Source organism: Echinops telfairi, unplaced genomic scaffold (assembly GCF_000313985.2).
Source record: "Echinops telfairi isolate 266 unplaced genomic scaffold, ASM31398v2 ScPeMD7_7407;HRSCAF=8445, whole genome shotgun sequence".
Lineage (NCBI taxonomy): Eukaryota > Metazoa > Chordata > Mammalia > Afrosoricida > Tenrecidae > Echinops > Echinops telfairi.
Genome location: NW_022111307.1, coordinates 5,568,617 through 5,582,273, shown reverse-complemented (window position 1 = coordinate 5,582,273; position 13,657 = coordinate 5,568,617). Strand labels below are relative to the sequence as shown.

Genomic DNA, 13,657 nt, shown 5'->3' with positions numbered 1-13,657 from the left:
AAAACTGTGTGCGCTGAGGTTTGAAGTCTAGGAGCTGGTGACTGAGGGCATGTGTTAGTCTGGGTAGACTAGAGAAACAAATCCATGGACACACATATGTATATAAGAAAGGTTTATAGGCAAGAGGAATTGAACATGGAGAAAACATCCCAACCCAGTCCAGATCAAGTCCTTAAGTCCAATATTAGCCATATGTGTGATACCAATCTGTAAAGTGCTCTTCAGACTCACGAAACACCTGCAGTGACGCCAAATGTAGACGATCACAGGCCAGTGGGTAGAAAGTCTTTGGGTCCAGTGTCATTGGAAACATCTCAGCACTGGCAGGGGTCTCAGGTTGGGTCTGTGTGTCTCGGCAGCTGCATCAGGGTGGGTCCCGTCAGCTGCTCTTGTCTCCCAGGGTGTGAGCAGAGAGATAGGTGTCTTTTGCCTCCAAGGAGGAAGTACCAGATTTCCCAGAATTCTCAGGAGAAGGCGGTGCTCACAGAAGCCTCATTGGCCATCTCCAGATTGACAGTCTCGACTCCACCTCTACACTCTTAATCCTTACATTGACACCAGATTAGGTGACTACCACAGGGGTGTGTGAGTGTGAGACATACGCTGGTGAAACAGCTCAGCTGGACAGCATTGCAAAAGGCAACCTCCGGCAGAGTAGAGCTTTGGGTGGGCTTTGGGATCCCTGGTTGAGGGGCCTGAGTAGTAGATCCTTGCTGCAAAACGTCCTAAAGAGGTGGAAACTGAAACAGAGACCACACAAAGGGATGGAAGGTAGCTGTTGCACATTGTCTCTTTCTTTTTTTTTATTGCGTTTTCTCATTTCTTCACAAGGGGATGTGGGTAGTGTGGTGTGTGTGCGCCTGAGAGACAGAAAAAAACAGATGGGCTCTACTGGATGCCCCTGTGCTGGTAGCTCCATGGTGGTCTTTGTTTAATGCAGACCTGTGGTTGTCAGCAGGCTTTGGGGAACTTCCACATGCGAATGCTCTTTAAGCTCTACGGAAGCTAGCACGTTTTTGTTAGCAGGTTTATTTATTTGTCCGTTCTTCCCTCAGGTATCAAACAACTACTTAAACAAGGATCAGTGCAGAAGGTGTACAATGGTCTGCAAGGGTATTAAGAGCCAATAAAATTGGACTTTGTTGAAATAAGTGGATCGGCGATATTTATTATCTGCAAGATGTTTTTTTGTGTGCGGTTTTTGTTTCATTTTCAGGATGCAAAGTTTGGCTTAATTTTTTTTTCTAATGATCGTCATGAGATGAATAGAAGAGGGTTTAGGAATTTGTTCATTTGCGTTCAGAAAGAACGGCTTCATAATACCTCTCCCCTTGGGGCTGACACGTCTGGTGCTGCTGCCGGAGTTTCAAGAATTAAAGCCACAAAAGGACTCCAGGAGCCCAAGAAACACAGCAGAGGAGGGTGGAAGTTCATTGTAAAGTGTCTCATTCAAAATGCCAACTGGAGAAACCGGTTTTTAAATACATTTTGTTGTGACTTTATCTTGACTCCTGTTTTTGTTGGTTTAGCTGTACTAGTGGCTCTGTCTCCATGCGGGTCATTTTTCCTTGATCTGCCCAGGTTCCCTCTGTGGGGGCCGGGGAGCCACCTGGGATGTCTTCTGCCAGGAAGCAGGATGAAGCACAAGCCCGTGGAAGAGTGGTGGAGCCCCAGTCACCAGCCCATCACACACACATGGCCTCTTCTAGAAATGAAGGGATTAGGGGTTGGGGTAAAAGAGTCGAGTATCTATAGTCTGACATATAAAACTGTCCTTGAAGAAATACACCACTTCTCATCTAATTTGGATATAGAATCTGATACACAGATTAGTCCTAAAAAGTACTTTTCATTATGAAAGGGTTTCAGAAAGTTGGTATAACAATGAAATGAAAAGACAAGGGAATCTTTCCACTGACTTTTTGAACCCCCTTGTCCCAATTATCACTTGACCTCATGATTAGCAAGGCTTTGGTTGAAGGAACTAGGCCAAGTAAGTTCAAAGTCAAGTTACCAATTACATGTGCCTCTTCAACAACACCTACCACCTTCAATACCTTTGGGAACCGTCTTCGCCTTTCCACTGTCTGCAGTCACTTCACGCTGCTCGCCTGTGCTTTCGCTCTGCTGGCACAGCTGGCACGTGTGAGGAGCTGGCTCCCAGCTGCCAGGCTAGTTGCAGCAGCATCTCCACCTCTCGCTGGGCTGTAGCCAAGGTGGTTCTGTGTCATTACGTTTCCTTACCTTTTGGAAACAGGAAGAGGGGGGAAAGGATATCTTAATATACAATTGTTGAAGAGGTAGAAAGCAGCTTATTTTTAACCTCAATTAGACGCTCTTCAGACATGGCTAATCCAATTTTGTATTCAGTTATGAAGAGAACCAAATTTAAAGTCTTTCCGGAAATGATGAAAGCTTATCCTCAGAGATTAAGTGAAAAGCCCATAAATACATTGTTTAATTTAATGGACTCTGTACACTTCACTTCCATTACTTGTGGAAGTACTAAATTGCCTCCCACTGAACATTTTTTTTAGAACAGACCAACATTTCCCTTACATTAATCATAGTACAGGAGAGCTTCACTCATCTTCCCAAAATGTTGGCCAGAGCACCCGTGACATGAAAGGGCAAGCGTTAATGACTAGTCTAGGCTAGAAGACTAGGCTAGAACACCCTAGAAGTGTACTGGATTTTTACAAAAAAGAATGTTAATGGGGTTTTATCTAGGACCTAGACCGCCCTGAGTTAATGAGCTAGAATATTGTCTCAGCACAGGACACCGTACACATCACTTAGCTTCTGAAATACATTATAATCCGGAGAGAGTTTGATCAGTTTTCATGTAACAGACTGTAGTGGGTGGGGGTGATAAGACCCTGAAACCAGGCTCCACAGCCCGGGCTTTTTGTGTTGTGGTACATCAATTGTCTTTCCAGAAATCAGTACCGTCACAAAATATAGTGTAGTGACCTACCCTGATAGTGTATGGAGGTCCCACGCTCCCTACCAAGTAGATGATAGACACTTTTCTGTTGAGCAATTGACTGAGGATGTTCCTGGGCTTGGGCAATTATAAGAGTCCTTATGCTAAGTTCCCTCCATAACAGAAGTTTCTACGTATTAAAATTAAATTTTTTTATTAATCATTTTATTGGGAGCTTTTACCGATATAACAATCCATAATTCAGTTAGATCAAGCATAATTTTACAATAGCTACCACCATCAGTTTCAAAACATTTTCTTGAACTCTGATATCACCTCAACTTTATCACCACTCTCCCCCCACCACCAGGAACTCTTATTATTTGCCATATACTATCCAATGTATCCATTCACCTGCAATTCTGTTATTCACTCCCCTCAAGTGGGGCTATACAGTCATTGCTATCACCTCCCGACCCTCCTCTCTTCGAGTACCCGTTACTCCTGTTACTGTTTCTAAAGGGTTATCTATCTTGGCTTTCATGCATCCAACACTGAATTATACAAATGAACATATACAAATCTAACAAGATTCTTGAGTTAAAACAAACACCATTCTAGTAAGGGGAGGAAATATTAAAGAACTAGAGGATAGTTATGTGTTTCATCAGTACAATACTGCTCCCTAGATATGTGGCCCTTCTGTGAGGGACTGTCCAATTGTCTTACAGGTGGGTTTGGGGTCTTCACTTTGTCCATGCCCCTTCACGTCAATTTGATTGCTTGACTTTGAACTTCAGATACCTATCCCCGTCAACACCTCATGATCTCACAGGCTGGTGTGCTTCTATGTAGGGTTTGTTGCTTCCCAGCTAGATGGCCGCTTGTTTAACTTCAAGCCTTTAAGACCCTAGACTCTATCTTCTATACATTAAACATTTTTAAGGGAAGAGTAATGAAAACTTGTGTACTGCATTAAAAAAATCTGAATGCTGTCTTGGGCCAGGCTCTGTTTAAGTGATTATGTGTGTGTGTATGTGTGTATAATATATATACATGCACGTATTCGTGCATACCCATTTAATGCATTTAGGAGGCAAGTACTATTAACTTCAATTTACAGATGAAGCAGTTACTTCACACAGCTTCCAAGTGGTGGGACCAGCACTTGAACCCAAGCAGTCAGCTGTAGAGAAAACACTGTCAACACAAGCACATGAGTGATAAAAATAAACATGGGAGGAGGGGTGCAAGGTAGGATGGGGGGACAGCAGCCAATAGTGTCTCCAATTCTGTGAGGGAAAACAGCTCTTGTATGTCTCTCTCCTTCCTGATCATCAACATTCACTACTGGGTAGTTGGCTGACCAGATTCCCAAATTCTAGATAGTTCTTAAAGCCAACACAGTCTGACTCATGGTGACCCCCATAGAGGTTTGACTCCCCCCAGAGTCATCTTGTGTATATTGCTTACATGTTGAAATGATCATTTAGATATATTTAAATATATCACTAAAATTACTAAATATACTAGGATGGACCTGATGAATTACTTCCCTAACTCAGGCATTGAAAATCCTGTGGCACACACATATGGGACCCCGACTGCTCCCAAAATCATGATTTCAGGAAAAGAAGAAAATATTGGAATTTCCACTTAAAAGTCTTTTGGGTGTTATTAGAAATGGAAGTGGAAGGAGCATTGTTCTCTTGCTTGATAAAAGACCATCTGCAGGGAGGGTGGAGAGAAGGTGAGGGAGAAAGAGGGAACAGATTACAAGGATCTACATATAACCTCTTCCCTGGGGGACGGACAGCAGAGAAGTGGGTGAAGGGAGATGTTGGATGGTGTAAGATATGACAAAATAATACTTTACAAATTATCAAGGGTTCATGGGGAAGTGGAGAGGGGAAAAATGAGCTGATACCAAGGGCTTAAGTAGAAAGCAAATGTTTTGAGAATGATGATGGCAACATATGCACAAATGTGCTTGACACAATGGATGGATGTATGGATTGTGATAAAAGTTGTAGGAGCCCCAATAAAATGATTTAAAAAACAAACAAACAAAAAAACCATCTGCGACTAGCTATAGTGATGACTTCCACCCTGAACACAGCACACCCAAAGGGGAGATATACTCAGGGAGATAGATAGAGCAGAGGAGGAAGATCCGTTTAGTAAATGTTTACTCTTTAACTCTTTTAGTGTTAAAAAAGTAAATGCATGGAAAAATGCATGGAAAACATGAAATTTCCACATGAGCTTTCCGCGGCCCTCTGGTATTTCAGCCTGTGGACGTGGGACGAAAGGTCGGAGATGGGTCCCCTGTAGTGTACACTAGTACTGCTCGCCCAGGGAAAGCCCAGAGCCTTTCTTTTCCATTAAAGCAAATCAAATCCTTAAGAGTGATCATTGTGATATCTTAATTTATGTTCTCCATTTTGCTTCTCAAAGGGAGCCCTGGTAGTGGAGTTGGGCTGAGATCTGTCTGGTCTGCTGCAGTTCAAAGCCACCAGTGGCCCCACTGGAGAAAGACTCAACTTTTTCCTCTTGTAAACAGTCACAGAGTCAGAACTCACAGTGGGTAGTCGTGAATCAGCATTGACTCCTGCCAAGGAGTTTGTTTGTTGGATTGTAAAATCTCAGGGTTCTAATCCATTGCAACTGGCCACCACACAGCGCTCACAGACAAAATTCACAAAAGGTTTATTAAGGAAGTTAACAAGTTGTAATGTCAATGTCAAAGGCTCAAGTTTCAGTTACGAGGACGTGTTACACAGTTCTTTCAGATCTACTAACAAATGCCCAAAGGGCATAGCACTCCATGGTGAGTCTCAACCCAAAGGCATTGGGCTCAAGCTCTGTGGGTCAGCAAGCTCAGCAGCCTGAATTAAGTGTCCAGAAGCACCCCACTCCAGTAAACCTTCAGCCCAGAAGCCACTGAGCACCACATCCAAGAGTCAGCATGCCCAAATTCCCCAACAGCGCCCCCCTCCACAAACCAGTCTTTACCTGCGCAAAAGCCCTCAGCTTTACTTGCTCCCTGGGCTGGGAAATCCACCACTCGGTTCCATGCTCTGGATCCTGGTTCTGCTGCTGCTCCTCTGAGGTTATAGCTGTCCTCTAGATCCAGAGGACATGCTCCACTCCTGGCTTTGGCTGGTAAGGAGATTCCCCCCCACCCCCCACTTTCTTCTCAGAGAGCTCATTTTATACACAGCAGGATGGCATCTGGGGAATCCAGTTTACAATACCTACAGGTGAATCCTCTCAGTATCTTCCCCCACCTTACCAGACCCAGGCAGGGAAAGCTCCTTTGGTGGGAGTTAGAGAATTTGACTAGAAGAACCACATTAAATAATTCACTGCCCTTTGCAATAATAATTGTAGGCACAGTTCCTAGAGCAGTTTGAGAATGACATAGCTGGAAAGCAGTCTTGCATATCAATAAAAACACCCAAAGCTTCCAAGTCCCACCAGGGCGGCCACATGAGAAGTACTTATGTAAATGCCGCTTATGGTGGCATTGTGGGTCAGACATCGGGCAACGTCAACGGCTCTCTGTAAGGGCAGCGGGAGGCTGTCTGTTCTCGTAAAGGGTGTTCATCTTTAGTCTTAAAATCACGAGTGTTAACGTGTTACATCGCGTTTTTCCCTGTAGGCGTCCGTTTTCTCTCCTGCTCTTGATGTTCATGCTGCCCTTGACATTGCCAACAACGCTATCATTGACAGAGAACATGGGAGCTCCCACAAGCCATTTGGCTAAGTGTATGTGTTCTTAAATCAGACTGTAGATTCAAATTAATACTTCAAAATAAACCAACCATGTGCCTCTATTTCTTCATCTTCAAAATGCTGATATTTTGGGGAAGTGTGCCCAGCCACGCAGAAGCTGGAGCTCACAACTGGTCACAAGCAACCCACCAGTGCAGAACTGGGGCCAGAGGGGCTGTGGCATGGCATGAGAGAGCGCTGGGGGGAGAGAGGTGTAGGTGCCTGTGCATCCACCCCCCAAAGGGAGACCTCCCCCTCAAACCTGCCACTGACCAGGAGCAGGGTAAAAGAGGAACTTCAAACCTCTGGCTGGGAAGGCATGGTTGATGGTATTGGTTGACCCCATAGGCTGTGGTAAGCCCACCTGGGTGATGTCATGGGCTTGGGCCTAGTTTGGGCTGCCCAGGTGTACCTCCCACCTGACTGGGGGCTCGAATTGGAGCATGCTCAGTTAAGGGGTCCTCATAGGTGTTTAATGCTCACCTGACTTCTTTATCAACCTCCTCTAGGGGGCCTTCGCAGGCATGGGAGGGACAACCCCCTGTCCCTGTCTCTAACTACCTAACAATCTCATTTCAAAAAATGGCCTTAATAGAGGCAACTGGCCCTACCACTTGATGACCAGAAGAAAGACTAGCATTAACTACATTATTTTAAACTCAAAATTATCAGTATTAGTTTCCTCTAGCGACTGATGAATTACTGCGATCTTGGTGGCTTAAAACATCAGTCATTGATTCTTGCACAGAAGTTTGAAATGGGTACCACTGGGCCGGAATATAGGTGTTGACAGGGCACCCTCACTCCGCAGCTCTCAGGGGCGAGGACACTCCCCTCCCCTTCCCTGTGGTGGCAGCATCGGGCTCTTGGCCTCTGTGCCCACGCTGCCTCCTCCTTTTCCTTTCTGCTGAAATATCCTCTTAAAAAGACATACGTGGTTACATTCAGAGTCCCCTGGGTGATCCAGAATAATCTCCCAATCTCAAAGTCCTTAATTTGGGGGGGCCATTGAAATGTAGTCAATGAATATGGTCCTTCTAATCATAGCTCTTTGTGTGATATAGTATAAATCTGGACTCTGCCTAAGGCTATAATCCCATTTTGGTGGGCGGACTCTGCTATGCTAATGGACAGGATTAAGTCTTGGCTTTAGCAGAGGGGGTGAACCAAGTCACACTCTTCGTTTCCTTGAGGGTACGGTCTGCTGAAAGACAAAAGGTACACCTCCAGCAAAGGCACTCCTCTGTGTGTAAAGAGGCATCTCAGACACACAGAGAGAAATCCTGGAACCATTGGAAGAAGAGTCCATGGTGGGGGCCAAGGCCAGAGGCACCAGAGACTGTGGCATGGAGCAAAAGAGTCAGGCTGAGACCCATGTGGATGCAAGGAAACCCTGCGATAGGAGTGGGCCTGTCAGGCAGAGTAGCAGGTGGGCTTCCTGGTCTACGGAGGCAGAGGTCAAGGGACCATGCGGCTGAGAGGCTGAGGACCAGAGAGAGGCTTGATTGCTGGTTGAGGAGGGCTATTGCTGGGGACCACAGACTTTATTCTTACTGTTTACTGATCCTGCTTGCAGTAACCTATTGACTTGCCTAATTGTGAGTATTATCTGTGAGTTCTGTGTTGTTATTGCGATGAATTCGTGAACCTAGTATAGATGTAGAGTGGCTAGGGAAGGAGAGTGGGTAGCACAGAAGGTGAAGGATGGAGCATGGATCGGCTGGCCCCTGCAGGCAGCAATAGAGAAGGCCCAGGAGGTCAGCTCTGGGCCCCTTCCACACCGTATTTCACATCCCTATATGATAATATTCACAAATTCCAGGGATTAGGGTGTGAGTGTATTTGGGGGTGGGGGCATTATTCAGATCATGACATCATTGTCGATAGATGTATTCCAGCATTTTACTGACTTCTAGATAATATCCCCATAGAGCAGTGGTTCTCAACCTGTGGGTCGCGACCCCTTTGGGGGGGTCAAGCGACCTTTTCACAGGGGTTGCCTGATTCATAACAGTAGCAAAATTACAGTGATGAAATAACAACAAAAATAATGTTATGGTTGGAGGGGGGGGGTCATCACCCCTGAGGAACTGTAGGAAAGGGTTGCGGCGTGAGGAAGGTTGAGAACCACTGCCACAGAGTCAAGCATCTTAGCATGTCTCTGAAATTTCTGGAAAGAATTTGCCTAAATTCTAACATACACGTTGGTAGAATCTATTTTGTAGAATTTTAAAGTGGTTTTAAAGTATTTTTTGACAATGTTTGTTTTTAATCGTTTTATTAGGGGCTCATACAATGGTTTTAAAGCAGCTCCCCATTTTATTTCTAACTTGATCTTCATAATCATCCTGTGAGAGGATTAGAAAAACCAGCTATCCTAACAAGCTGGGAGGCTTGGACAGGTTTCGTCATGTCTCTGTTGAGTTATAGTCAATGAATGTGGCCCTTCTGGACATAATTCCTTCGGGGACATAAGACAGCTCTGCCCTTTAGATGCCTGCCTGTGACCAGAGTTCTATTTTGGAAGGCATTCTCTACTAATGGATAGGAATCAGGTGAGATTCAGACCTGACTTTTGTAGAGGCTGTGAACCAACTTGCACCCTTTGTTTCCTTGATATCTTCAAAGCCCTGACTCACTCAGGGCTGGGGACTCACGGAAGGAAGGAACGGCTGGCTTCTCTTGGAAGACAATGGTGCCACCATACACCTCTACACGGAAAGCCAGGCATCTGCTGCTTGACTGAGATTTGATTGAAGCAAGAAACTTGCTGAGTCTTTCGGACATTTGGGGCTGCTGGCTCTGGTTCCTGCACTTGGCTGACTTCTGCCTGATCTTTGGATCTTGGACTCAACAGCACTCACTACCACGTGCGACATCCCCTCGAAGCATCGGTGCTCAGGTGAGTCACTGGGTGCTGTCTAGAGTCAGATCTGACCCAGAGTGACTGTACGCACAAGAGAACAACACACTGCCCGGTCCTGGGTCATCTTCCCGGTTGTTCCTCTGCTGGAGCCCATTGGTGCAGCCACTGGGCCAATCCATCTCCTTGAGGGCCGTCCTCTCTGTCATCGTCCCTCTACTTTACCAAGCAGGATGTCCTTCTCCAGGGACTGGTCTCTCCTGACAACCTGTCTGAAGTCTGTAAGACGAAGTCTCCCCATCCTTGCCTCTGAGAAGCACTCTGGCTGTACTTCTTCCAAGACCAAGTAGTCGTGGGGGTGAAGTGGAAGAGCTGAAGAGCACCTTGGAAGAGTTGGACATCATTCCTCTTCAACTCCGTGGCATGAGTCTTGTATTAATTCTTCTGAAAGAAATGATCACCGCATCTGTCTTCTCTTTCATGAAGTTGCAGAGTTGGATGAAGTGATTCCCAAGGTCCATGAGAACATCCAAGAGCAATGGTAACTTGTCGGCTCGGGGCTCAGGACAGAGCAGGAGGAAAACCCAGGTCCTTGACTCCTGGTCTACTGGCCCTCCCCGTTGCCCACCGCACACCAGGAGCAGCTGGTCCTGTAAACACGACTTGAAGCCCCATTGAGGACCCAGTTAGGGTCCCAGGAAGAAGAGATGACACACGCAATCTAGGTGGTCTGAAAGTTTCATTCGTACGTTGGTTAGGATTTAAAGAACCCAGCAAAAGAGAGTGAAGTATTCATAGGCAGGGCTTCAAATAGCAAGGAGTGGGGAGGCATTCATCATTGTCTTGGCTGACTCAAGAGGCTAGTGGGATGCAGAGGGCTGCTGGACTGCATGGAGCTGAGTTCCCCAGTAGATGGTGCAGCCGCTGCCGAGGAAACCACAGGCATAGCTAGTTATATGAGGGATTCTCTTTTCAACCTCCAGTATCGTGCTAGTGACTCACATGGACTGAGCATAACTGGAACCAGAACAAGGGCGTTAGCATGAGCTAACCTTCTGGAACACAGAGCAGGTTGGGAAAGAAGGGAGGCTCTAGAGCGGAAGGGGAATATATCTCGGGTTGAGGTGAAAGATCTTGGTGAAAGATGAGCATTACATAAGTTAATTGGTGAGAAAAATAATACAAGACTAGACCTCAGACTATACTGTGGTAGTTACATAATCTGGTGCCAATTTGAGGATTAAGAGTGGAGGGGTGGAGCCTAGCCTGTCAATCAGGTCATATCCAATGAGGCCTCTGTGTGGGCTTGGCATTTTCCTGAGGATTCTGGAAACTCCTGTATTCCTCCCTGAGGTGGGAAACACTCTGTCTCTGCTCACTCCTTGGGAGACATCCCTGTGGAGAAGACACGTGGAGAGAGGCTGATGGAGCCAGACCCCTGGAGCTGAAGAAGCCACATGGAGACCCCTGCCAGCACTGAGATGCTTACACCACCACTGGATTCATAAGGCTTTGCACCCACTGGCCTGTGATCTTCCTGCATTTGGCGTCATTTCATGTGTTTCATGAGTCTGAAGATGACTTTAAAGATTGGTATCAGACATATGGGCTAATATCAGGCTTATGGATTTGATCTGGACTAGGCTGGGATGTGTTCTCAATATTCAATTGCTCTTGTATATAAAGCTCTTTCTTTTTTTTTTTATAAAATCATTTTATTGGGGGCTCATGCAATTCTTTTTATTTTTTTAACATTTTATCAGGGGCTCATACAACTGTTATCGCAATCCATACACATATCAATTGTGTAAAGCGCATTTGTACATCGTTTCTCAAAACATTTTCTCTCCACTTAAACCCCCAACATCAGGTCCTCATTTTTCCCCTCCCTCCCCGCTCCCCCCATAAAGCTCTTTCTTATACACACATGAGGGTCTATGGATTTGTTTCTCTAGTCTTCCAGGACGAACACATATATAGTATATATAATATATAATAGAATACTATATACTAAGAGCTGTTGGAATTCAGCCAGGAGGCCGTTGAAAAAGCTAGAACTTCCACTAGCTCACAAAGAATGAAGGGGTGGGGGAGTTGAGTGTGCACGGGGAACATCACAGAGCTAACGTGCAGTGATAGGAGGAGATTAGAACGGAGGCTGTGTGGCCCAACTAAATGATGATAAAAAACTAAAAGGTGATGAGCTGTGGCAGTGCTGGGAGTTAGTCATTGAGTTACTAACCTCAAGATTAGCAGTTCAAACCTACCAGTAGCTCCAAGGGAGAAAAATGAAGCTGTTTGTAAAGTTTTGGAAAATCCATGGAGCAATTCTGTCTCATAGACACCATGAATGGTAACCTACGGGATGCTAATAAGCAGTGATGGTATGATGCGTGGAAAGGTCCTTGATTTTCTAATTATTTCCCACTGCAATGTATGATGATTGGCTCTAGGTGGCACTACGGTGCCGTGCTGGCTGTTCACCTGGTGCCCGCCCATGTGTGGCTATGATGCTGGGCAAGTTTCAGCAGAGCTCCCAGGCCAAAGGTCTAATGATCTACTTCGGAAAATCAGCCAAGGATCAGTCTATAGATCACAGCTGCACGATCTGCAGCTATGGTGATGGCACAGGTCTGCACCTGGTTTGATCCTTGGTGTGTGAGGTTACTCCCAGTTCAGGGCAAGTCTGCTGCAGCTAACAACCATAAGTGTTGCAAAATAAGCCACTGGGCTTTAGCCACTTAAAAACCAAACTCTTAAATGGAATAACAAGAATGGTAATTGCGGTGCAAATGCAAGGAAATGATTCATGGTGGCTGCATCTGCCCTCTTCTTTGTAATCTTCACGGAGGGAAGATAGAAGGTAGATTCTAACTGGGCTATTTTGACTCGGGGTTTGATTTTTGCCAAGTAAATAAATTACATGACTCCTGAGAAGTAATGATAAGATCAAACCACGGCCATCCGGTCTATTGTGACGCTTAGCCAGCCTCGGTGATCGAGTAGAATGGCTGCTTAGGGTTTCGGAGACTGTAAGCCTTTACTAGCACACACACGGCCTCCCCTTTCTCGGAGGAAGGTTGGTGGATTCACACAGCTGACCTTGTAGTTAACAGCCCAGTGTGTAACCCATGACATGAGCCACCAGAGCTCCTGAGAACCCAATAGTAGTTGTAGAAATCACCGAGAGGAGCCAGAGTAGGTGGATTGGTAGCAAGTCATGGAATTAAAGCCTCTGCCTCTTTTAATTAAGTACCCACACTGGGAGGATAAGGAAATATTGTAGACAAAGTTTTCAGCAAGATGTACATATGTCTGGGTCCTAACTTGCTGCTTCTAGTTGAACTTGCTATTGGTTAGTGGATCAATGTTAACCTTAGATAACCCAGGGTGTATGTGTGGGTGGGTGGGGTGGGGGGTGGATGATGGAATCATCCTGGTTAGCCTGAGACACCTCAGTGGTAGCCCTGAAAGTCTCACATCTCAGAAACTCCCCAGCCACAGGCAAACCAGTAGGAGGGACCATGTGTACAGAAGCCGGGCAGCTCTTGTGATTCATCCTGCCACGGGCAAATGCAGAGCAGGGGTGGAGGGACCAAAGGGGTGAGAGCCCAGCTGAGGACTAAGAGCACCCACGAAGGAGGAGTCCACAGGAGAAGGGGACGTGCAGACAGGCAGGACCAAAGCACAGCTCCCACGGGGCTAGCGTGTGCAGGCCTGGCAGACTGACAGACTGGCCTGCATTGTGAGCAACATGACACGGTAGACATTTATTTAGCATAGCAGGGAGGAATGCATGTGCGCTGCACAAGGTTGTGTATGCATTTCATAAAGGGAATTTGTGCATTCATTAACTCTGATTAAAAAGTAAACTTAACTTCACAGTTTTCCCATTTATTTTCATAAGTAATTTACTTAAAAACAATAGAAGGTACTTGCATGGTTATTGCCTTCAAGTTCGCTGGGAAAGTATCTTTTTAAAAAAAATCATTTTATTAGGGGCTCACACAACTCTTATCACCATCCATACACACATCAATTGTGTAAAGCGCATTTGTACATTCATTGCCCTCATCATTCTCAAAACATTT

The 13,657-nt window shown here is 45.7% G+C and overlaps 1 protein-coding gene and 1 long non-coding RNA gene across 2 annotated transcripts in view; one reads left to right on the top strand and one right to left on the bottom strand.

Annotated features, from left to right (window-relative positions):
• The window catches only part of DNAJB11 (DnaJ heat shock protein family (Hsp40) member B11), a 30,373-nt gene extending 28,871 nt beyond the window's left edge, over positions 1-1,502 (top strand). The window contains exon 10 of the mRNA XM_004713417.3: positions 1,056-1,502. Coding sequence (XP_004713474.1) covers positions 1,056-1,120 — 65 coding nt within the window. The 3' untranslated portion in view covers positions 1,121-1,502. The remainder of the gene's footprint in view (positions 1-1,055) is intronic.
• Positions 525-13,657, bottom strand: part of LOC123522419 — a 16,921-nt gene continuing 3,788 nt past the window's right edge. Inside the window, exons 2-3 of the long non-coding RNA XR_006680690.1 lie at positions 2,058-2,244; positions 525-1,705 (exon numbers count right to left, since the gene is read on the bottom strand). This is a non-coding gene — a long non-coding RNA (uncharacterized LOC123522419). The remainder of the gene's footprint in view (positions 1,706-2,057; positions 2,245-13,657) is intronic.